The sequence below is a fragment of the Sycon ciliatum genome, chromosome 10 (genome assembly GCF_964019385.1).
Source record: "Sycon ciliatum chromosome 10, ocSycCili1.1, whole genome shotgun sequence".
Lineage (NCBI taxonomy): Eukaryota > Metazoa > Porifera > Calcarea > Leucosolenida > Sycettidae > Sycon > Sycon ciliatum.
The window spans coordinates 3,485,858-3,509,436 of NC_088652.1; the positions used below are offsets into that span (position 1 = coordinate 3,485,858).

Consider the following 23,579-nt stretch of genomic DNA (forward strand, 5'->3'; position numbering starts at 1 on the left):
CCGGGGATCCTCCCCTGGGAGAATATTAGGGAAATTGGTCCGAATAGCCCATTATTATTATCATTTCATTGCTTCACAAGGCACGAGATGAAATTATTGGTGTGGCTTTGGCCGCACCTGCCGCACCGGTTCCGACGCCGCTGGTGCAGGTAACGTGGCATTAGTTGTGAAACCGTTTCATAATTAAAAAGATAAATTCAAAACCGGTTCAAGCTACCGTACGAGGAAGGCGAACACATGTTCAGATTAAACTCGGATGGAGAAGCAAGGATTGAAACTCAAAGGTTTACAACTGTGAAGATTTCTCATAAATCTTTGGTCCATTCTTTCCAAGTTTGATATTGTTCAGTTTTGCTTTGTTCTTCTCTAGCGGGTATACCAGCCATAGCTGCATACTGGTAAGCTAGTGTTAGGGTGAGGGCATGGCCAGTATGAAGCACTATGTGTTACAAGAACCAGGATACTGCACTGGTGGGCGCGAGAGAGAGGGGGGGGGGGGGGGGGAGGGGGTAAAGACGAAAAGCGACGAGAGAGCAAACTCAGCAACCTTCGCTATGCTCGTTTATCATGCATGCTTTTATTTGCTGAGCTAGCTAGTCAAGCTGGTGCTATGTCGCGTGTCATGGTTAGACGCGTGCGGCAGGCCTGGCGCGCTGCCTGCGCCAGCCTTTGTGCCCTGTCGCGTGTGATGACGGACGTACGAGGTACGACACACACACACACACACACACAGACATTATGAAATAGAGCCCTGTGCACCCTGGCTAGGGCCAGATGCTACTAAGGTAACGTATTTTGCATAGCTATGGGAATAAAAGAAATTCAATACTGACTATACTAACGACAGGAGTCAGTGATGAGAACACATCTAATGCTACGTCCTAGAGTCTACTAGGAACTTTCCGAAGAAATGGGTAGGAAGAAGTGGGTAGGAAGAAGTGGGTAGGAAGAAGTAGATAGGAAGAAGTGGGTAGGAAGAACAGGAAAACAGCACTTTGCGGCAAGAGGACAAGAAAAATACCAAAAAAATACCAAAAAGGCCTATAATTATGGTGAAATATAATCATTTTCATGGTAGACCATCTAATGTCTCTCTCACATACTTCAAAGAAGTACGCAAATACACACGTGCGGGCGCACGCACACACTCACACACACACACACGCGCGCACACACACACACGCGCACACACACACACACACAAACACACGTACACCTCAGACCTCAGACATGCCCATCGCGGGAGCGATGATAGCGAACAGCTATGTTAGACATAGCAACTTGTGCTGGGATTACACCATTCAACAGCTTGCAAGGCTGATGAATTGACCGCCACTATTTTTAGCCTGGTATCCACCACACAGCTGTTTGAAGTGACTTTTTCTGGCCAGTGAATCCCTATTTTTCATTTTTCCATTTTTTTTTTCTTTTTTTTTTTTTCTTTTTTTCTACACACACACCACACCACATACTCCGGCATACACTGGCTGTTGGTAACCACCCAGGAGAATGAAAGAAAAGTCAGGAAGAGTCTGAGAAAGAGAAGAAAGACGTGTGTGACCATAATCGTCGGGAATCGAACCCGCAACCTATCGATTGGAAATCGCTGCACATACCACTGCACCATATGGGACACACACACACATACACACACACACACACATACACACACACACACACATACATACATACATTATAATAGATAGATATGCAGTAACAGTTGTGCAGTCTCTAGTGGGTGTGCTGTCTAAAGAAGTACTGCCGCATACGTGGCAGCCGAAACAAGTAGCGAAGTGTGATGACAATTGTGTCGGTCCCAGTCTTGAATAACAGTAGCAATTCCTTCCTTTGTTGCGTAATAGCCTGGGATCCACCCAATATCTTTCCCACAATCACTCAATTCAATATAGTAAGCAATACTGAGTGGCGGGTCTACCACATACCCCCGCTAGCTGGTGGCATACCCCCGCTAGCTGGTGGCATACCCCCGCTAGCTTGTGGCATACCCCCGCTAGCTGGTGGCATACCCCCGCTAGCTGGTGGCATACCCCCGCTAGCAGGTGGCATACCCCCGCTAGCTGGCGGCATACCCCCGCTAGCTGGCGGCATACCCCCGCTAGCTGGTGGCATACCCCCGCTAGCTGGTGGCATACCCCCGCTAGCTGGTGGCATACCCCCGCTAGCTGGTGGCATACCCCCGCTAGCTGGTGGCATACCCCCGCTAGCTGGTGGCATACCCATGCCTGATAGAGCAGGCAGCATGGCCGTCGAGATGCTGGCAGCAGCAGGTTGTATGGCCGGGACGCTGGCAGGAGAAGAAACCGCAGGAGCAATCCAGCTCCAGTCGCTCGAGTCGATAGCTGGCAAAGCACCGATTTGATTGCTAACATCTATGCCCTTCTCCTTGATGATAAAGAAGTGCTTGAGCAGCAGGAAGCACCACAATGGACGCGGGTACTGCTGGCATCTTTCCCTTGCCATAAGAGGTGACATGATGGAAACCTTCAATGTCCTGCAGGTGCACATACACAAGAACACATGCACGCACACACGTGAACACACGCACAAAAAGTTAAACAGATAAGCACACACGCACATACACAATACAATGCAATATGCCCATCCGGAGATGATAGCAGGTCCCGATGGGACCAACAGTGTTCAAGTCACGAGCAAAAGAGGGCGTGGCGAGTCAAGTCCTGGCGACGGCGATAGCGCTTCCAACAGTGCAAACGAAGCACACACGCACGCACGCACGCACACACGCACACACACACACACACACACACCCGCGCGCGTTTCAGAGGTGACACAGGCTGTGTAAATTTCACTATTCTTATCGTAACTTTGCGTTGTATTTTCATCTTCTTGTTTCCCTGCTTCCGTAGCACATGTGCTCGGGATGCACCAGTGCCAACAACATCATCGTGGTCGATTAACAAAAGAAAAAGAAAAAGCACATTACTATCTCTGTTGTCCAGGCGGTCAGGGACCAGGCACAGTCCACCACTTGTGAATGTCCAGAACTCTACATCATATACTTGTACATGTACGTATTGATGTGGAAGTGCCAGAGATCTGGCATGTCACATCACTATTTCCACAAAAATGGGAGAGGAGTAGTAATATGGCAAAAGAGTAGTTATATGGCAAGAGAGTAGTAATATGGCAAAAAGTAGTAATATGGCAAAAAAAGTAGTAATATGGCAAAAAAGTAGTAATATGGCAAAAAAGTAGTAATATGGCAAAAAAGTAGTAATAATGCAAAATATACAAATAATCTACGTGGAGATAAAAGTTTAATAATAGCAATGAAAAGTATGAATGCCGCAGACATCACCACGCAACATGACAATTTGTTCAAGGTTTGGTTTTGTGTGTTTCCAAAATCGATTTTCACGTTGCGATCATCAGTGGAAATACGCAACTAAAGAGATCAAGGGAAAAACAAAGGTTAAAAATCCAAAGAAGTGTGACACAGTCACTGTGGCCGGAGTTTTACGTTCGTTTTGTCGACGACTCGTTCACATATTTTGATTCAGTACAACAGTGTGACGCCTTCTTGGACCGATTGAATAACTTACATCCCTCTCTGAAATTCACGGTTGAGCATGAACAGAACAACACCTTGTCCTTTCTAGATGTGCGTGTGGAGAAGTCAAACGATGAAATTGTAACGTCAATATACAGGAAACCAACATTTACCGGACAATATATCGTCTTTGACTCGTATTGTTCGTACCTGTATAAGGTCAACCTTGTGAAGAATCTGGTGGATAGAGCGCGGCGAATCTGTTCCCCCTCTCGACTCAAGGATGAGCTAGGTTTTCTGAAATCTGTGTTTCTCAAAAATGGTTACCCGGAGGAACTGCTAAACAAGCTACTAAAATCAGCATCAAAACCAAAGGTCGTCATCATTGGTCCAAGTCGTTGCCCAGTCTACCTTTCCTTACCTTGGAAAGGAGAGGCATCACAGACATTGTGCCGCACAATCAAAACGCTAGTTACACAAACATACTTTGCGGCGCACTTCATCCCTGTGTTCACTACGATACGTGCGTTCACGGTGAGGAAGGATGTCCTACCATCCCACCTATTGAGCCACTTGGTCTACCAATTTGAGTGCCGGAATTGTGATAGCCGGTACGTTGGTAGGACCCTTCAACACCTGAGCGCACGTATCAAGCAGCATGTACCACTTCACATGCTGCAGGACGCAGCAAAAGCGAAGCGCCCGAAGCGGGGAAGACCACGCAAGAACCCGCTCCCTCTACCACCGACACAACCAGAGCAAGTCGAACACACGGTGCAGAGGAAGAGTGGTGGATCACTAAGCCAACCGAATGTGCCTTCTCCACCGTTGCCCTTGCCGCCGCCGGAGCCACCACCAGTGCCGTTGGTGGCTGGGGTTGGGGAGGAGTTGGCAACAACAACAGTACCGCCAATCACAGAAATTGAGCCCATTTCTTTGACACAGTATCCGGCTGTGCGGACACCGCAGCACCCTCCGGCGATTGATCCGTGGGTCCAGAGACCACGGAGGTCGACCGCCAATTATTCAACCGAAATATATGCTAGGAATGGCCAAGGCCCACGCGGAGCATCGAAGGAGACCGGAAGCCGGGGGCAAAACGGAACACAATCTCGGGACGTAGATGAGGTAAGGACAGTGGCACGGGACAGACGTAGGAAGGAGAACATGGATGGTATCAGACGACTGACTGGTGGTGAATATGAGTTGGGTGATGATGCGGCGGATGACGAGAATACAGATGACGACGAGGCGGATGACGGCGAGGATACAGATGACGACGAGGCGGGTGATGACGAGGCGGCGGATGAAGACGAGGCGGATGACGGTGAGACGGCTGGTGGTGATGGTGATAAAACGGACGAGGAGGAGTCAGGTGGCAGGGAAGGTGATGGAGCTGATGAGGGTGAAATTCGTAAGAAGTCAGCTGTGTATTTGCATTTGTTATCTCGTCCCGATTGTTTGAGTGTGTATGATGATTCCCACTTCTCTGTACTGTGTCGTGCTCGTTATGTCCAGCAGTTGAAGGTCCTTGAAGCTGTTTGTATTCGTACGCATAAGCCCGATTTGTGTAAGCAAAAAGAACATGTTTTAGCACTTAGGTTATTTTCGTGAGTTTGCACCCCGTGTTCATGAGTTGTTTCTGCACTGTTCATGCCCGTTTGTCACACTTACTCTTTATTTTAGTTCTCACTTTTTGTAATACTTACCACAAGTTACCCGTCATGTGTCACACTTCTTTGGATTTTTAACCTTTGTTTTTCCCTTGATCTCTTTAGTTGCGTATTTCCACTGATGATCGCAACGTGAAAATCGATTTTGGAAACACACAAAACCAAACCTTGAACAAATTGTCATGTTGCGTGGTGATGTCTGCGGCATTCATACTTTTCATTGCTATTAATAATGCAAAAAGTAGTAATATGGCAAAAAAGTAGTAATATGACAAGAGAGTAGTAATATGACAAGAGAGTAGTAATATGACAAGAGAGTAGTAATATGACAAGAGAGTAGTAATTATTTTCACTAAAATACACCTACAGGGTGCCCGGCAGACCGAGGTGTCCATAACCTCGAGGTCCGGATAGCAGAGATGTGTGTGTGTGTGTGTGTGTGTGTGTGTGTGTGTGTGTGTATGTGTGTGTATGTGTGTGTGTGTGTGTGTGTGTGTGTGTGTGTGTGTGTGTGTGTGTGTGCCAGCTAGTTCGGTTGGTGGGTACACTTATGCCTGATTGTGTTGGGTCTGTTGCCAATGGGCTCGGCTACTTGAAGGTGTTATGTTGTACCTGCCACCTTTGTTCGTTCCAGGGTTCATATACTTTCTATTAGAAGTATACATACCTGTTAACCATGGACTGCTTCTGGCTAGATTAACTCTTGTGTAATCAATGGTGCTAGTCACGCTTATATCAGATCCACTCTGATTTGCCACCCACACTAGTAGCAAGTATTACCTTCACTGGGGGCAGGGGAAACTGCAGTTGGATCCCGGGACGGATACCCTGATGTCGTCAATCATTTTTTCTGCACCGTGTCCTCACCCACTTACTGAGGTGTGGTGAACCCATAAGTGGGATCATTTTCAAGTCCATCCAGAGTTTTGGGGATTTCAGGGGGTGTCGGCCGTTGGGCGGTTCAATAGCCAATTGAGTCATCTTTCCAAGATTCCTTTTGAGTCTCTCTCCCCTCTCCCGGGCAGACCCACGTGACCAGTTTTGGCAGTGAGCAACAAGTAAGTACAAGTAAGTGTGTGTGTGTGTGTGTGTGTGTGTGTGCGTGCGTGCGTGCGTACGTACGTGCGTGCGTGCGTGTGTGTGTGGTCGCATTATTTATATTTTTACTCACCGCTCAGAAGTGCCACACTGTTTCTCCTGACAGAAGTGACTTAGAACACGAACAAGCCCATCTTCGCTCTGCAGAGTGTCGCACATCCGAGCAGCACGCAGGATCACATCCGAATGCCCAGCACCGACATACTGGCAGCACAGCTTCCATAACTCGGCCAGACCCACAGCCGGCTCGATAGTGCCGAACGGCGATGATGCCACGGCAAGTGTATCTCTTCTTTCAGCCAGCATACACAAACACTTGTCCGCACGGTCAACAAGGAACTTCTTCACCTCCTGAAAAATAAAACAAGAAAATGGATGAACAGAAGAATTTTGAATATACACGACGAATGGGACACAATATTTAGCTGGTTTTCAAAGCGAATGGAACACACAATTTAGGTTTTCAAGTTCCAGAACGAACGGAACACACGATTTAGCAGGCTTTCGTGAAGTAACGTAATTCCGGAACAATCTATCAAATTCAAGCAGGTTGATGGAGAGCAATAAACACCACAGACTTACAGTCTTGCCGGCACTGAATCAAATACAGAATTACAGATGATCAAATTGTGGTGACAACTAGCAACGTACCCAATGAACGGCGGTCATTCAAAACGAGAGAGCTTGGAAGCTCAGGGCCCTACGCTATGCTTTTTTGCCTTGATGACCTAGACAAAAAAAAAGCATAGGGATGTTATAAATTCTTTAAAAAATTCCTTTTTTTTAGACATAACCTGGGATTCGAACCCGCACTATCGCGCGCCCTGCATTCATCCCCCGATGCACTTCGCATACATACTAATTCTTCCAAGTTGTTTCACATTGTGATCTTGCATTTGAAAGCCCTATTTGAGTTATATGCATTGTGGCCAGCCGTCTTTGATGGCACGGTACGGTAGGGGATAGGGACGGGACAGGTACGATCGAGGGTAATACGACACCGTCTCCCGTACCGTACCGTACCATCAAACACAGCTGGCCACATACAGCTTCCCGCAATATTCAAATAGGGCTTTCAAACGCAAGATAATAACGTAACGCAACTTGGAAGAATGGGTATGAATGCGAAGTGTATGGGGGAATGCATGTAGGGCGATAGTGCGGGTTCGAATCCCAGGATATGCCTGAAAAAAAGGAGAATTGAAAAATTTATAACATCCTATGCTTTTTTGCCGTCAGATACGGATAGCGCCAGGCGTGACACAAACAAATACACAAACAAACACCAAATTAAAGCTGTGTGGACCCTGGCTAGCGCCAGACGTTACTGAAGTAACGTCTTCTGCATAGCTACGGGAATAAAATGATTTCCTTAAACATTGCACGACATTGACCGACGGTAGTTAGTTGTAGAACGTCAGTATTTATTAAAACTGGAGTATATCCTGACGAAAGTGTCTGCTCCGAACGTCGGAGCTCGCGCTTCCTGCCGACTGACTTGAGGGGTGAATTCCCCGAAACACTGTGTATTGAGCAGGGAGTTGTGCTTTCTTGCAGGTTTGCCAAGTGAAAGATTTGACGTGCTTCTCGTGTGCTCCACGCGCAGTCGTGAGTCAGTCAAGTGCCAAGTCTGTCGGCAGGAAGCGCGAGCTCCAGCATTCGGAGCAGACACTTTCTTCATTAATCACCGGCGATGTCGCAACATCATTCGCACTGGAGTATATCCTATTGTAAGAAAGAAAAGAAAAAGGACCAGGGAAATACAAGTTACGCTAACATCACCAGTTACCGAACAATCAGCTCATGCGCTAACATCGGACGACACTGACAGACGGTAATGAGCTGATGAGCTGAACTGATTGTTAAGTAACTGGTGGTGTTAGTGCACATTATAGCGTAACTTGTAGTTCCTTGGTCCTGTTTTTCTTTTTCATAAATATACCCTTGGCTCTCCATCCGAGTCCTTTATATCCGATTAGGGAACAATATATTACAGCTTCTTCAAACCGAATCCATAGGAGCTAGCCAGCAGAGATCCTACAAAATTGCCTTTGCATGCCCCAAGTTCAAGAATAAATCTGCATCACTTCGAATAGGCCGAAAAGGGAGAATGTCAAAGTACTGTAAAGCGTGAAATTTTCGCCGCGTTTTTAGTTCGCGTTTTCAGAATCCGGACAGGTTTGCGAGGTTTTAATTTTGCGATTGCAGAATGGCGTTCTTGCTAAACCTGTGGCATTCTTGCTAAACCTTTCATGGATCTCCTTTTCGCGCTGTCTAAATTTCGCGATTTCCACGCGGTCGCGAATTTCGCAGAAATTAGACTATCGCAATTATTTCAAGGTTTACAGTACTGGGATTCATATCATTGTACTCAGCATCCAGAAGACTACAGCTATCGGAGTTTTTATTTTCACCCTGAAGTACCGTAGACTTCCTCTTTGAAAGACTTGTCAGATACCGACGCAAATTGGGACGCAAAAGGGAACCAAACAAACGGCAAATTGAGTCATCTTTCCAGGATCCCTTCAGAATCTCTCTCCAATCTACGGGGAGACACGTGAGCAGTTTCCGGCCGTGAGCAAGCGCCAGTACAGGTGCAAATGTGTGTGTGTGTGTGTTCATGCGTGGGCAATCCCGCTTCTGCCCCGTCTGACACCGCTACCAGCCTGATCGTGGATGGATGTTCAAGGTTCAGGGTGAGCGTGCACATATAAAATACGAGTGTTTGTGTGTCTGGGCCATCAAAGGCCTACGTCCTGTGCGTCCCTAGCTTGTAGATTGTTTCATTCGTCTTCGGAAATGAGAATACGTTTCTACCGATATGAAAAGACTAACCGGAGGAAGTGACGGGTCTTTGGCCATCTCCGCTTTCTTCTCCCAGAGCGCCACTTGCTTCCTCGCTACAGCATTCTGTTGTCCTTCGAGCTGTGTAAAATCCCATCCGCACGCACATACCGCACACGTCCAAACAGACACAAGCGAAACCGCCAAAGCACAGAAACAAACACTTTGAAGATACGATTTTTCTTCAAAGAAAATAGAGCGCTTAAAGAATAGGACTTGAGCTTGCACAAGTTAGCAATGGAACGAGACTAAACACACTATTTTTCTTCAGCTGGTGCATAGAAAGTAGAAACTGGCACCCATCTACATGCACGCATGCACACACGCACACATGTACAGTGAAACCTGCCTAAGGCGACCCCTCAAGGGACGAGAAAAAGTGGTCGGCGTGGCCAGGTGGTCTTCTTATCCAGGTTCAGTGGGTCACGTGACCTTATCCACATGTGATACATCATTTTGATCAGTGCATCACACCTATGCTACTCTAGCACGGCCAGTGTTCCTGGGGTCCGCAGACCTGTCAAATGCCGTACATGCACCATGCATGCACATGTACATCTACACTTCCTGCACTGATGTGTCGATCTACCATGCCTGGTGGCTGGTGCACCATGCAATGCGTACATTTACATGACTAGCACTGTGCAACGCGGTCGCGGGTGGGTGGTCGTCGGACGCGTTGAGCGAGTGGTCGCCTTATCCAAGGTGTTTTGAATGTGAATGCGTCCGCGACAAGGAAAAGTGGTCGCCATGGTCGAGTGGTCGCCATATCCGAGTGGTCGCCATATCCGAGTGGTCGCCATATCCGAGTGGTCGCCATATCCGAGTGGTCGCCATATCCGAGTGGTCGCCATATCCGAGTGGTCGCCATTACAGGTTTTATTGTACGCACAGAAAAGAAGTTGGAATTCCTATCTCAGCAAAGGCTGTGTGCAAGAAATCACTGAAGAGTTTTAAAGGGGAAGTTAAGGCAAAAATTAAAATTTCACCAGTTGTAGTCTTCGGGGTGCTGAGTCGAATGGTCGTGGTCCGAGGAAGCTGAGACGCTCCCTTCCTACTTGAATCCCAATCGAACTCGCGCACTTCCACCGAAACTGGGTGACTGCGCCCTACTAGATGGGGATTTGTATGCAAAATGTCACTAAAAGCGCCATTTCGTTCTTATAAAAGCACGGATGACCGCGATTGGCCCATATGTTGTAGTCTTTTGGACGCTGAGTCGACTGGTTTTGGTCCGAAAAGGCTGCGATGCAGCGTTCCGCCTTTATTCCCAATCGAACATGGTTGAACAAGCGGTCACGTGCTCCTGCGTACGCCAGTCACCTGGTCACGGTGCCTGCAGGGTACAACTTACTAGCCTGTTTGACCTTTTTTGGGTGCAGTCCTGTCACTCGAGTTGAACTCGAGTTGAACCTTGGTGTGAAAGTTCTCACCTGCTGGCGTGGTGACCAGGTGATTTGGGCACCCAGGAGCACGTGACCACTTGTTCAACCATGTTCGATTGGGAATAAAGGAGGAACGCTGCATCGCAGCCTTTTCGGACCAAAACCAGTCGACTCAGCGTCCAAAAGACTACAACATATGGGCCAATCGCGGTCATCCGTGCTTTTATAAGAACGAAATGGCGCTTTTAGTGACATTTTGCATACAAATCCCCATCTCGTAGGGCGCAGTCACCCAGTTTCGGTGGAAGTGCGCGAGTTCGATTGGGATTCAAGTAGGAAGGGAGCGTCTCAGCTTCCTCGGACCACGACCATTCGACTCAGCACCCCGAAGACTACAACTGGTGAAATTTTAATTTTTGCCTTAACTTCCCCTTTAACTTGATGAAGTTGTTTGTTTGTTCGTGCGTGGAACACACGCTTCCTGCCGTGCTTCACACTTGACTGACTCACAACTGCCAAATCCGGAGCACACGAGGAGCACGTTACACTTTCCCTGATGACTGATGTGCTCCTCGTGTGCTCCAGACTGCAGTCGTGAGTCCGTCAAGTGTCCTGTTCGGCAGGAAGCGGGCATTTCAACGGGACAAGCAACTTCATCCGCTGATACCGGCAAAGTTGGAAATTCTAATTTTGTTCAAAGTCGGAGAATGTGAAATCGGAGGCGAGTGGTGCAATAATCTAATTAGTTGGCCTGTAGCAATGTCCTTGCAGTTACGTGGCAGACAACGATGGAAGTGAAGAAACTGGGCGCGTTGCATCTCCCAGCAGTTGTCCGTTTTCTCAAGATAACAATCCAAATTGGTGATGCACAAGTAATATAGGGAACAACTGACAAATCTCAAACAATGTTTTCTGAAGCGGCTGCACCACCGTGGAGCTAGCGCACCATAATACATGTCAAGCAGATTTCGTTTTTGGGTTTTGATCAGGGCAATGCCAATGAATTAACTCCATGGTCACTAGAATGTTTAGACTTTGGTCTCATCTCTTACCTGGAAAGTGCTACCTTCGAACTAGTCAGGGAGCCGACCTTCAAAAAAGTGGCGCTCCAGGTCGGGCGAGATGGAGTACAAGATCTCTTCAGCAATGGGTTATGGGTCTATCAGAGAAGGGCTTTCGAGTTCTTGGCCACCGTCAGTTCACTGCATCTGCAATGTCTTGACACCGAGGTGCTGCTGGCCGTGCAATCAATGCCAATGGTCAACTGCATACTAGCCCAGACAGGCAGATACAGGGGTTGCAGTGCTGGCAAGTGCATTGGCGCTTATTATAGGACCATCGCAAAAGTTCCCACAAGCCCCTGAAACATGGAAACGAAGAGCATACGTTTGGGGGGGGGGGGGGGGGGAGGGAGTCGGTGTCGAAAATCGCAAACCGGGCTTCAAAAAAGTATTGACGACATGTAGGAGCTGATACATGTATAGATTAGCATGCCATCACAGCCGGCGTAGATCGCTTGTCAGGACGCGTAGTCCATTCATGCAACTGCGCGTGTTAATGCTCAAAGGATACAACTGCATAGCTCTAGCTGTTCTCGTTCTTAGACCACCCACTGCAAGGTGATACCATCGTTGCATTTATAAAGTGCTGTACATTGTTACACACTGATACAACAATGCTTGTGTAGTATAATTAAAATTATGTTTGAGCATCCAAGTGAAATAATGAAGCCCATAATTATTGTGACTGTCGTTTCGTTTGAGGGGGGAGGGAGGGGGGTCAGGCCCGAAACTAACGGTCTTCGTTTCGGGGGCTTCTGTGAACTTTTGCGATGGTCCCTTATTACGGGCTTTTACGGTACTCGCCGATGTATGTCAGAATGTGACAACCCGCTCAGCAGCATTAGAGTTAGAGTAAGTTAGACCCTTCGCACGAGAGGGGTCGAGACGGGGCATGCTGTGCACGCGCTGCACACTTGGCATGCAACCAGCATGCATGGTTTGCTGCAGGACGTGATCAAGTTAGTTTCCTGTGACAGGCTGAGTTTTCACGGTCCCGACGCGATGTTCATGTATGTACTCCCCAGCCTTTTTTCATTTGAAGTTTTTTTAGTTCTGAAGGAAGAAGTGCCGAAACGCTTTCCAAGGACCAATTTTGGGTTCTTGTTTGCAGCAACCGTCATCCCTAGTCTAAGAAACCCCACTTGTCTTTCCATGCGTTCCCTGGTGATGCTGGCATTCCACACTCTTGAATCCCCAAACTCCTGGCTATCTGGTGAGAAGAGGGCCGCAGTTTGCTGCGATATCGTTCACAGTGTTGTGCTCGGAACACTTTGTCGATGACGACTTTCATCCTTGCTTTTGCTAAGATGCGGAACGCCCTGCCAAGAGACTCTGGAGCTTGGGAAAAAGGCATGACCCATCCCTGTCTTCGCTATTCAAGGAAGATAGACTGCTTGCTGGCGCTGCTCGAGCTGCTGATGCAGAGAGACGCAGCCTCATCGCTCAGGTGTGCGGAGAAAGTCATCTGAGTTCGAGCTGTGGCTGTGTGCACGATATGACAGACTTTCACATTATGCACATAGCCACCAAAGTAAAACTCATAGACACTATCCACGGGCTTTTCACTAGTACTACTCCATCAGCTCTCTCTTCACTGTCGTCGGCGACTTGCCCCTGCGTTGGAGATGAGCAAGCATGGTGTGGCACTCACTCTGGGAAACCTGAGAGGTTCATCACTCATCCATTTGGACGCATGAAATGTTGGGCATGATGAAGGTACACTCGGAAGTGGTGCCCTTCTTAGTTCTAGGAGCATCAGGGTTCTGCGCAGAGAAGTGTTCTCTACATCGACAGAGGAGAGAAGGTAAAGAAAAGAAAAAGAAATTTCAAACTACAGTACATGTAATCCGAAATATCCACTGAATGCGGAAAACTTACCTCTCCAACAACTCCTTCTTTTTCCAGACAGATACACACCCTCATTCAGCAGAAAACTGTTCAGTCCCTTCACAGACCATTCTTCATTTGATAGTTCGTCCACGGGTTCCACAGCCATCGATGGCAAACCGGCACTCGACACTCTCTCCTCCATCTCCAAAATGGAAAAATACAGTGTTCCACCATGCTCAACAACTGATAGTAGTGATACTCTGCACAAAAATCGAAGAGGATGCCCCGTCTCGGATCACGTGACCGTTATTGTGCAAAGGGTCTAAGACTTAAAAACTTACCTCTCCAACAACTCCTTCTTTTTCCAGACAGATACACACCCTCATTCAGCAGAAAACTGTTCAGTCCCTTCACAGACCATTCTTCATTTGATAGTTCGTCCACGGGTTCCACAGCCATCGATGGCAAACCGGCACTCGACACTCTCTCCTCCATCTCCAAAATGGAAAAATACAGTGTTCCACCATGCTCAACAACTGATAGTAGTGATACTCTGCACAAAAATCGAAGAGGATGCCCCGTCTCGGATCACGTGACCGTTATTGTGCAAAGGGTCTAAGACTTAAAGGGGAAGTTAAGGCAAAAATTAAAATTTCACCAGTTGTAGTCTTCGGGGTGCTGAGTCGAATGGTCTTGGTCCGAGGAAGCTGAGACGCTCCCTTCCTACTTGAATCCCAATCGAACTCGCGCACTTCCACCGAAACTGGGTGACTGCGCCCTACGAGATGGGGATTTGTATGCAAAATGTCACTAAAAGCGCCATTTCGTTCGTATAAAAGCACGGATGACCGCGATTGGCCCATATGTTGTAGTCTTTGGGACGCTGAGTCGACTGGTTTTGGTCCGAAAAGGCTGCGATGCGGCGTTCCTCCTTTATTCCCAATCGAACATGGTTGAAGAAGCGGTCACGTGCTCCTGCGTACACCAGTCACCTGGTCACCGTGCCTGCAGGGTACAACTTACTAGCCTGTTTGACCTTTTTTGGGTGCAGTCCTGTCACTCGAGTTGAACCCGAGTTGAACCTTGGTGTGAAAGTTGTCACCTGCTGGCGTGGTGACCAGGTGATTTGGGCACCCAGGACCACGTGACCGCTTCTTCAACCATGTTCGATTGGGAATAAAGGAGGAACGCTGCATCGCAGCCTTCTCGGACCAAAACCAGTCGACTCAGCGTCCCAAAGACTACAACATATGGGCCAATCGCGGTCATCCGTGCTTTTATAAGAACGAAATGGCGCTTTTAGTGACATTTTGCATACAAATCCCCATCTCGTAGGGCGCAGTCACCCAGTTTCGGTGGAAGTGCGCGAGTTCGATTGGGATTCAAGTAGGAAGGGAGCGTCTCAGCTTCCTCGGACCAAGACCATTCGACTCAGCACCCCGAAGACTACAACTGGTGAAATTTTAATTTTTGCCTTAACTTCCCCTTTAACTTGATGAAGTTGTTTGTTTGTTCGTGCGTGGAACACACGCTTCCTGCCGTGCTTCACACTTGACTGACTCACAACTGCCAAATCCGGAGCACACGAGGAGCACGTTACACTTTCCCTGATGACTGATGTGCTCCTCGTGTGCTCCAGACTGCAGTCGTGAGTCCGTCAAGTGTCCTGTTCGGCAGGAAGCGGGCATTTCAACGGGACAAGCAACTTCATCCGCTGATACCGGCAAAGTTGGAAATTCTAATTTTGTTCAAAGTCGGAGAATGTGAAATCGGAGGCGAGTGGTGCAATAATCTAATTAGTTGGCCTGTAGCAATGTCCTTGCAGTTACGTGGCAGACAACGATGGAAGTGAAGAAACTGGGCGCGTTGCATCTCCCAGCAGTTGTCCGTTTTCTCAAGATAACAATCCAAATTGGTGATGCACAAGTAATATAGGGAACAACTGACAAATCTCAAACAATGTTTTCTGAAGCGGCTGCACCACCGTGGAGCTAGCGCACCATAATACATGTCAAGCAGATTTCGTTTTTGGGTTTTGATCAGGGCAATGCCAATGAATTAACTCCATGGTCACTAGAATGTTTAGACTTTGGTCTCATCTCTTACCTGGAAAGTGCTACCTTCGAACTAGTCAGGGAGCCGACCTTCAAAAAAGTGGCGCTCCAGGTCGGGCGAGATGGAGTACAAGATCTCTTCAGCAATGGGTTATGGGTCTATCAGAGAAGGGCTTTCGAGTTCTTGGCCACCGTCAGTTCACTGCATCTGCAATGTCTTGACACCGAGGTGCTGCTGGCCGTGCAATCAATGCCAATGGTCAACTGCATACTAGCCCAGACAGGCAGATACAGGGGTTGCAGTGCTGGCAAGTGCATTGGCGCTTATTATAGGACCATCGCAAAAGTTCCCACAAGCCCCTGAAACATGGAAACGAAGAGCATACGTTTGGGGGGGGGGGGGGGGGGGAGGGAGTCGGTGTCGAAAATCGCAAACCGGGCTTCAAAAAAGTATTGACGACATGTAGGAGCTGATACATGTATAGATTAGCATGCCATCACAGCCGGCGTAGATCGCTTGTCAGGACGCGTAGTCCATTCATGCAACTGCGCGTGTTAATGCTCAAAGGATACAACTGCATAGCTCTAGCTGTTCTCGTTCTTAGACCACCCACTGCAAGGTGATACCATCGTTGCATTTATAAAGTGCTGTACATTGTTACACACTGATACAACAATGCTTGTGTAGTATAATTAAAATTATGTTTGAGCATCCAAGTGAAATAATGAAGCCCATAATTATTGTGACTGTCGTTTCGTTTGAGGGGGGAGGGAGGGGGGTCAGGCCCGAAACTAACGGTCTTCGTTTCGGGGGCTTCTGTGAACTTTTGCGATGGTCCCTTATTACGGGCTTTTACGGTACTCGCCGATGTATGTCAGAATGTGACAACCCGCTCAGCAGCATTAGAGTTAGAGTAAGTTAGACCCTTCGCACGAGAGGGGTCGAGACGGGGCATGCTGTGCACGCGCTGCACACTTGGCATGCAACCAGCATGCATGGTTTGCTGCAGGACGTGATCAAGTTAGTTTCCTGTGACAGGCTGAGTTTTCACGGTCCCGACGCGATGTTCATGTATGTACTCCCCAGCCTTTTTTCATTTGAAGTTTTTTTAGTTCTGAAGGAAGAAGTGCCGAAACGCTTTCCAAGGACCAATTTTGGGTTCTTGTTTGCAGCAACCGTCATCCCTAGTCTAAGAAACCCCACTTGTCTTTCCATGCGTTCCCTGGTGATGCTGGCATTCCACACTCTTGAATCCCCAAACTCCTGGCTATCTGGTGAGAAGAGGGCCGCAGTTTGCTGCGATATCGTTCACAGTGTTGTGCTCGGAACACTTTGTCGATGACGACTTTCATCCTTGCTTTTGCTAAGATGCGGAACGCCCTGCCAAGAGACTCTGGAGCTTGGGAAAAAGGCATGACCCATCCCTGTCTTCGCTATTCAAGGAAGATAGACTGCTTGCTGGCGCTGCTCGAGCTGCTGATGCAGAGAGACGCAGCCTCATCGCTCAGGTGTGCGGAGAAAGTCATCTGAGTTCGAGCTGTGGCTGTGTGCACGATATGACAGACTTTCACATTATGCACATAGCCACCAAAGTAAAACTCATAGACACTATCCACGGGCTTTTCACTAGTACTACTCCATCAGCTCTCTCTTCACTGTCGTCGGCGACTTGCCCCTGCGTTGGAGATGAGCAAGCATGGTGTGGCACTCACTCTGGGAAACCTGAGAGGTTCATCACTCATCCATTTGGACGCATGAAATGTTGGGCATGATGAAGGTACACTCGGAAGTGGTGCCCTTCTTAGTTCTAGGAGCATCAGGGTTCTGCGCAGAGAAGTGTTCTCTACATCGACAGAGGAGAGAAGGTAAAGAAAAGAAAAAGAAATTTCAAACTACAGTACATGTAATCCGAAATATCCACTGAATGCGGAAAACTTACCTCTCCAACAACTCCTTCTTTTTCCAGACAGATACACACCCTCATTCAGCAGAAAACTGTTCAGTCCCTTCACAGACCATTCTTCATTTGATAGTTCGTCCACGGGTTCCACAGCCATCGATGGCAAACCGGCACTCGACACTCTCTCCTCCATCTCCAAAATGGAAAAATACAGTGTTCCACCATGCTCAACAACTGATAGTAGTGATACTCTGCACAAAAATCGAAGAGGATGCCCCGTCTCGGATCACGTGACCGTTATTGTGCAAAGGGTCTAAGACTTAAAAACTTACCTCTCCAACAACTCCTTCTTTTTCCAGACAGATACACACCCTCATTCAGCAGAAAACTGTTCAGTCCCTTCACAGACCATTCTTCATTTGATAGTTCGTCCACGGGTTCCACAGCCATCGATGGCAAACCGGCACTCGACACTCTCTCCTCCATCTCCAAAATGGAAAAATACAGTGTTCCACCATGCTCAACAACTGATAGTAGTGATACTCTGCACAAAAATCGAAGAGGATGCCCCGTCTCGGATCACGTGACCGTTATTGTGCAAAGGGTCTAAGACTTAAAGGGGAAGTTAAGGCAAAAATTAAAATTTCACCAGTTGTAGTCTTCGGGGTGCTGAGTCGAATGGTCTTGGTCCGAGGAAGCTGAGACGCTCCCTTCCTACTTGAATCCCAATCGAACTCGCGCACTTCCACCGAAACTGGGTGACTGCGCCCTACGAGATGGGGATTTGTATGCAAAATGTCACTAAAAGCGCCATTTCGTTCGTATAAAAGCACGGATGACCGCGATTGGCCCATATGTTGTAGTCTTTGGGACGCTGAGTCGACTGGTTTTGGTCCGAAAAGGCTGCGATGCGGCGTTCCTCCTTTATTCCCAATCGAACATGGTTGAAGAAGCGGTCACGTGCTCCTGCGTACACCAGTCACCTGGTCACCGTGCCTGCAGGGTACAACTTACTAGCCTGTTTGACCTTTTTTGGGTGCAGTCCTGTCACTCGAGTTGAACCCGAGTTGAACCTTGGTGTGAAAGTTGTCACCTGCTGGCGTGGTGACCAGGTGATTTGGGCACCCAGGACCACGTGACCGCTTCTTCAACCATGTTCGATTGGGAATAAAGGAGGAACGCTGCATCGCAGCCTTCTCGGACCAAAACCAGTCGACTCAGCGTCCCAAAGACTACAACATATGGGCCAATCGCGGTCATCCGTGCTTTTATAAGAACGAAATGGCGCTTTTAGTGACATTTTGCATACAAATCCCCATCTCGTAGGGCGCAGTCACCCAGTTTCGGTGGAAGTGCGCGAGTTCGATTGGGATTCAAGTAGGAAGGGAGCGTCTCAGCTTCCTCGGACCAAGACCATTCGACTCAGCACCCCGAAGACTACAACTGGTGAAATTTTAATTTTTGCCTTAACTTCCCCTTTAAGAGTAAGACTAAGAGGAAGGTGGCTCCACACGTACCCTCGAGGCCTCTGCGCGCGCATCGTTTGAAAAGTGTAGATTTTCAGTAAATTTTTCGGTAGCGATGATTTTTGTGCGATCAATCGTTGTAGGAAACGTCTTCTCGCTTTTCTGCAATTCTGGCGACCTAGCTAGAACCTGCTGCTAGTGTCCCTCTTCACTCGTTCTTTCTATGAAAGGGGAAGGCAGCACTCGCAGAAGATTTTTCCAAGAATGCAATGTCGACTGGTGCTCGTACCATAAGAAGGGAGAAATCAAAGTCCGCTCTTGAATCATGCCTGAGTATTAGAAAATTATTTTCAGAACACGCTTGTGTAGATTTCCTGCCAGTGCCACTGACATCTCGCGACCTTCAAATAATTATAACTTGCTCGATCATCTCCCGCACTGACTGGCAAATTCGTCAGGTAGCTGTGGATGGATCAATTCAGGGAGATCGAAGGTAAATACATCGAAGCACTTCAAACACGTTTCAAGACGCACTTCAAATTTTGTAATTGTGTCTTGAAAAGTGTTTAGAACAATTCGTACTTCAATACGCTGTTGAATTGTGTCCTCTGCTTGGGAGTCTCGACTGTTTTATTGCTGCATGGCTTTCCTCAACACCGTTCACTGTACATGTATCGCGGAACGCAGATTGGATGGCATTGGAGGTGAATTTGATAATTTGTGACTGTGTCATCATCCAAGTGAGGACATCAAATATCAACAGGGACGCTCCGAAAATCACAAACGCTGCGAAATAGATATGAAAATGGTCTTACACACTGGAGGGTATTCCACATTCATTGTGTCATATCTTTAGACTGTCCGAAAGTTTGTCGTGCCGTGCAACTTTCACAGACTAATCCGATAATTGGCATGTGGCCCTACTGGCACACACTCATGCGTATGCCGTTGAGTTTATCTATGTGTGCACGCAGATGTGTGTATACATATACAATTTTATTACGTATGCAAAATTAGGCAATCTACATGTACATATATATGTGTGTGCACTCACTCCTATGACATAGAACGACAGTGCAGGCTATGTAAAGTCGCATGAATGTGTGTCACCCGGGTGTGTACATGCATGCGCGCTCGCGCGGGCGTTTTGTGTGCGCGCCTGGCATGGCATAACGCCATTCAATATGACTAGTGTTGAACCGTGGTAATTTGCCCCACCCCCGCTTTTTTCTGCTGGCGTTGGATATGCAACTAATGACATAAACTCGGTTGTTGAAAACGAGTGCCATGCACCACAATGGATTGACAATAATATAATACAAGTAGCACTGTAAAAGCGCTGGTAATACTCATGTTGCAGCCATGGCAGTTGTGATTAGCTTTCCAAGTCAAGCCTGGTGCAGAAATGATTGCACTCTGACCAGTTGGAGTGGCCCAGGACTGCCGGTTGTGGAGAACAGGAGTGATGCTTGTATATACGCTTGTATTTACATGATGTACGCAGTGTACTTCGAAGTAACGTTAGGTGTATTACTTGTGTGTTCTTCTGCCTGTGCGCGTGTATATGTGCTGGTCAGTGTGGAACCGCCATCCATATCAGCTCATGCAGCTGCTATCAGTCTCAACAGCTTGTATCTGGCAAATAGGGTTTTAGTGACTCTATTTTGCTTACTGTGTTCAACATTGCACACAGCTACTTGATGTAATAGTAGCATCTTGGAAATTTTATATTTTTGATAGTTAGCTTCAGTAGAAACTTCTCCAGTGTGGCTCTTAGCTTCATTACCACGGAGACTAAGCATTCAAGTAATGCACGAAGAACAGTGGCTAGATGTGAAGTGAAAAGCCATTGGACCGTACCCCGTGGAATACGCATTTAGTATAGAAGTATTTCTTGCTATGTTGGCAGCAAACACTGTATAATATAATAATTACATTACCAGTAGAAAGTGCCCAATGTGCATTGCTTCAGCACCATGTTTTGGACAAAGCAGTCAACAAATTCCACATCACTATCGGCTTCATGTTGGAGAAAGTTGTGAAGAACACTAGAGCATACATGTACACTCAATACACGTGCTCACATGTATGGCATTTAGTATGTGGGCGACTTCAAAGTTCTATTTTGGTAGTTTGCTTCGGTAGAAACTGTCTAAACTTGATCCAAAGCTCTACTACTATGTTCTGAAGATGTAGCAATCAAGTAATGTAAGACGCGTATCTGCCGCATTGGAGCTAGTTGTGAAAACCTTTAGACCATACACTCAATGCACATGCTCAGCTATGGCATTTAGTATGTGGGCGACTTCAAAGTTCTATTTTGGTAGTTAGCTTCGGTGGAAACTGCTAAAACTTGATCCAAAGCTCTACTACTATGTTCGGAAGATGTTGCAATCAATTATTGTAAGGTACGTATCTGTCATATGGTGGAGCCAGGGGTTCTAAGGCGTTGGACAATGTCCCAGTGCAATGTGCTGATTCTTGAAATATGGCATCACTTGAAACTTCAAAGTTTTATTTCACGAGTTACCTTCTGTAGAACTTGCTCAAACTTGCTACACAGTACCACTATTAGGTTATGATAGCATAACCATCAAATACAGGGCAAGTCCAGTGTCAAATACTTGTGGGCGGGGCTAATTTGTGGGACATGTGCGCTGAAATGGGATGATTCCGAAAAGAGAAAAAAGGTCACCTTCTAGCAGAATTCTACCCACTTCTACAGCTTATGCTGATATTTAGCAAGTATACTACTGTCCTGATGTTGGACATCAAGAAAAAGGGGGTAACTACCAGTGCTACGGCCAAAAAAGTGGTTTTCCGGTATTTTTTGGCCTAAATTGGCAATTGTGAGTATGCTATCTTTGGCCCCTCCCCCGAGTGAAACCGGCCGGTAGAACTTGATAAAAATTTGTCTCCCTACACTAGATATCCAACGGAACAAAGTACAATCGTTTGTAGCCACGTTTCAAACAAAACAAATTTGGACCCGAGGGGTAGGAGCCACCGTGCTGAGTCGAATGGTCTGACTCTTGGTCCGAGAAAGCTGAGACGCTCCCTTCCTACTTGAATCCCAATCGAACTCGCGCACTTCCACCGAAACTGGGTGACTGCGCCCTACTAGATGGGGATTTGTATGCAAAATGTCACTAAAAGCGCCATTTCGTTCTTATAAAAGCATGGATGACCGCGATTGGCCCATATGTTGTAGTCTTTTGGACGCTGAGTCGATTGGTTTTGGTCCGAAAAGGCTGCAATGCAGCGTTCCTCCTTTATTCCCAATCGAACATGGTTGAACAAGCGGTCACGTGCTCCTGCGTACACCAGTCACCTGGTCACCGTGCCCATGGTGCCTGCAGGGTACAACTTACTAGCCTGTTTGACCTTTTTTGGGTGCACTCCTGTCACTCGAGTTGAACCTTAACGGCCTTGGTGTGAAAGTAAGTTGTCGCCTGCTGGCGTGCACAGGTAATTTGGGCACCCAGGAGCACGTGACCGCTTGTTCAACCATGTTCGATTGGGAATAAAGGAGGAACGCTGCATCGCAGCCTTTTCGGACCAAAACCAGTCGACTCAGCGTCGAAAAGACTACAACATATGGGCCAATCGCGGTCATCCGTGCTTTTATAAGAACGAAATGGCGCTTTTAGTGACATTTTGCATACAAATCCCCATCTAGTAGGGCGCAGTCACCCAGTTTCGGTGGAAGTGCGCGAGTTCGATTGGGATTCAAGTAGGAAGGGAGCGTCTCAGCTTTCTCGGACCAAGACCATTCGACTCAGCACCCCGAAGACTACAACTGGTGAAATTTTAATTTTTGCCTTAACTTCCCCTTTAAATAATATGTGAGCAACAAGACTTGTTGCTCCACTTAGTGGACATGGACGTCGTTGGCAGCACAGAGCAGAGGATCGCAAACCGGATGAAGAATGGATACTGTTCTTCATCCATGATGAAGGGATCAAAAACCGTTCAACACAGATATTGTGCTACATCGTCTTGCCTGGATGTATGCGGTGGTGCCGCGCCGATGCATATCGCGTCCATGACACTGTTTACAATCATCTGCTTTCAGCCTTTGTTCACATAAAATATGATGCACCGTAGCTAGCTGTAGTTTTAAAATGATTATAATGTTACCGCCACATTTACTGATTGCGTTTGCGGAAATAATATTATGAATTCCTAAAATATACTACAAAATATACTAGGTCTACTACTAGTACTACTCAATCTACCACACAAAGGACTGAATGAAGTAGTATAGGGAAATAATCATCCCATGATCTTCTACAATGTGAATGCTTCCACGTACGCATGTCATTGTGCAGCCTAGCACCCGAAACTTCAACAAAACAATGATTCAAAGAGACGTTATTCAAGACAAGTCATGCATTCAGTCTACGTTCACTGGTATTATAAATCCAAAGATTCCGTTCAAGGCAGCTGCCATGGTGTGTACCTTACCACACGTTGTCAGTCCGCTCATTGACTAGCATGAAATCGTTTGTAGTGATGATCAATCTACAAAACACTATTGTTAAAAACAATCCAGAGTCACCTCGATGGAGACGGACAGTTCCTACGAGACCTGCCTGTCGACATCAGGGTCAAGTGGCAAGTCATTTAGCCGTTACGCACGACAATCTCAGGAACACCAGTCATGTCCTCCTCCAACGAACCAGCTATGTTACTTCAGAACTCACAAAGACACAAACAGAATGAAATAAAACAA

General features: G+C 47.2%; 1 protein-coding gene across 2 annotated transcripts; it reads right to left on the reverse strand.

Moving 5' to 3' along the window:
- Positions 1–744: 744 nt before the first annotated feature.
- Positions 745–23,556, reverse strand: LOC135826255 (uncharacterized). Of its 2 annotated transcripts, none has more exons than XM_065338885.1 (4): positions 23,312–23,556; positions 9,139–9,228; positions 6,377–6,654; positions 745–2,512 (listed from the first exon to the last, which is right to left on the reverse strand). In XM_065338885.1, exons 2-4 carry the CDS (start codon positions 9,163–9,165, stop codon positions 1,933–1,935), a joined length of 885 nt encoding a protein of 294 aa, XP_065194957.1. In that variant the 5' UTR covers positions 9,166–9,228; positions 23,312–23,556; the 3' UTR covers positions 745–1,932. The 2 variants fall into 2 exon arrangements, with proteins under 2 accessions (XP_065194957.1, XP_065194956.1); XM_065338884.1 differs by lacking the exon at positions 23,312–23,556 and adding an exon at positions 11,585–11,872.
- Positions 23,557–23,579: the final 23 nt, after the last annotated feature.

Excerpts from the sequence above, each read along its gene's own strand:
- LOC135826255 (XM_065338885.1), bottom strand. The coding sequence starts at position 9,165 with ATGGCCAAAGACCCGTCACTTCCTCCG. Across the intron at positions 6,655-9,138 it reads AAGACCCGTCACTTCCTCCG|GAGGTGAAGAAGTTCCTTGT; the intron begins GTTAGTCTTTTC and ends TTTATTTTTCAG. Across the intron at positions 2,513-6,376 it reads CAGTGTGGCACTTCTGAGCG|GACATTGAAGGTTTCCATCA; the intron begins GTGAGTAAAAAT and ends GTGCACCTGCAG.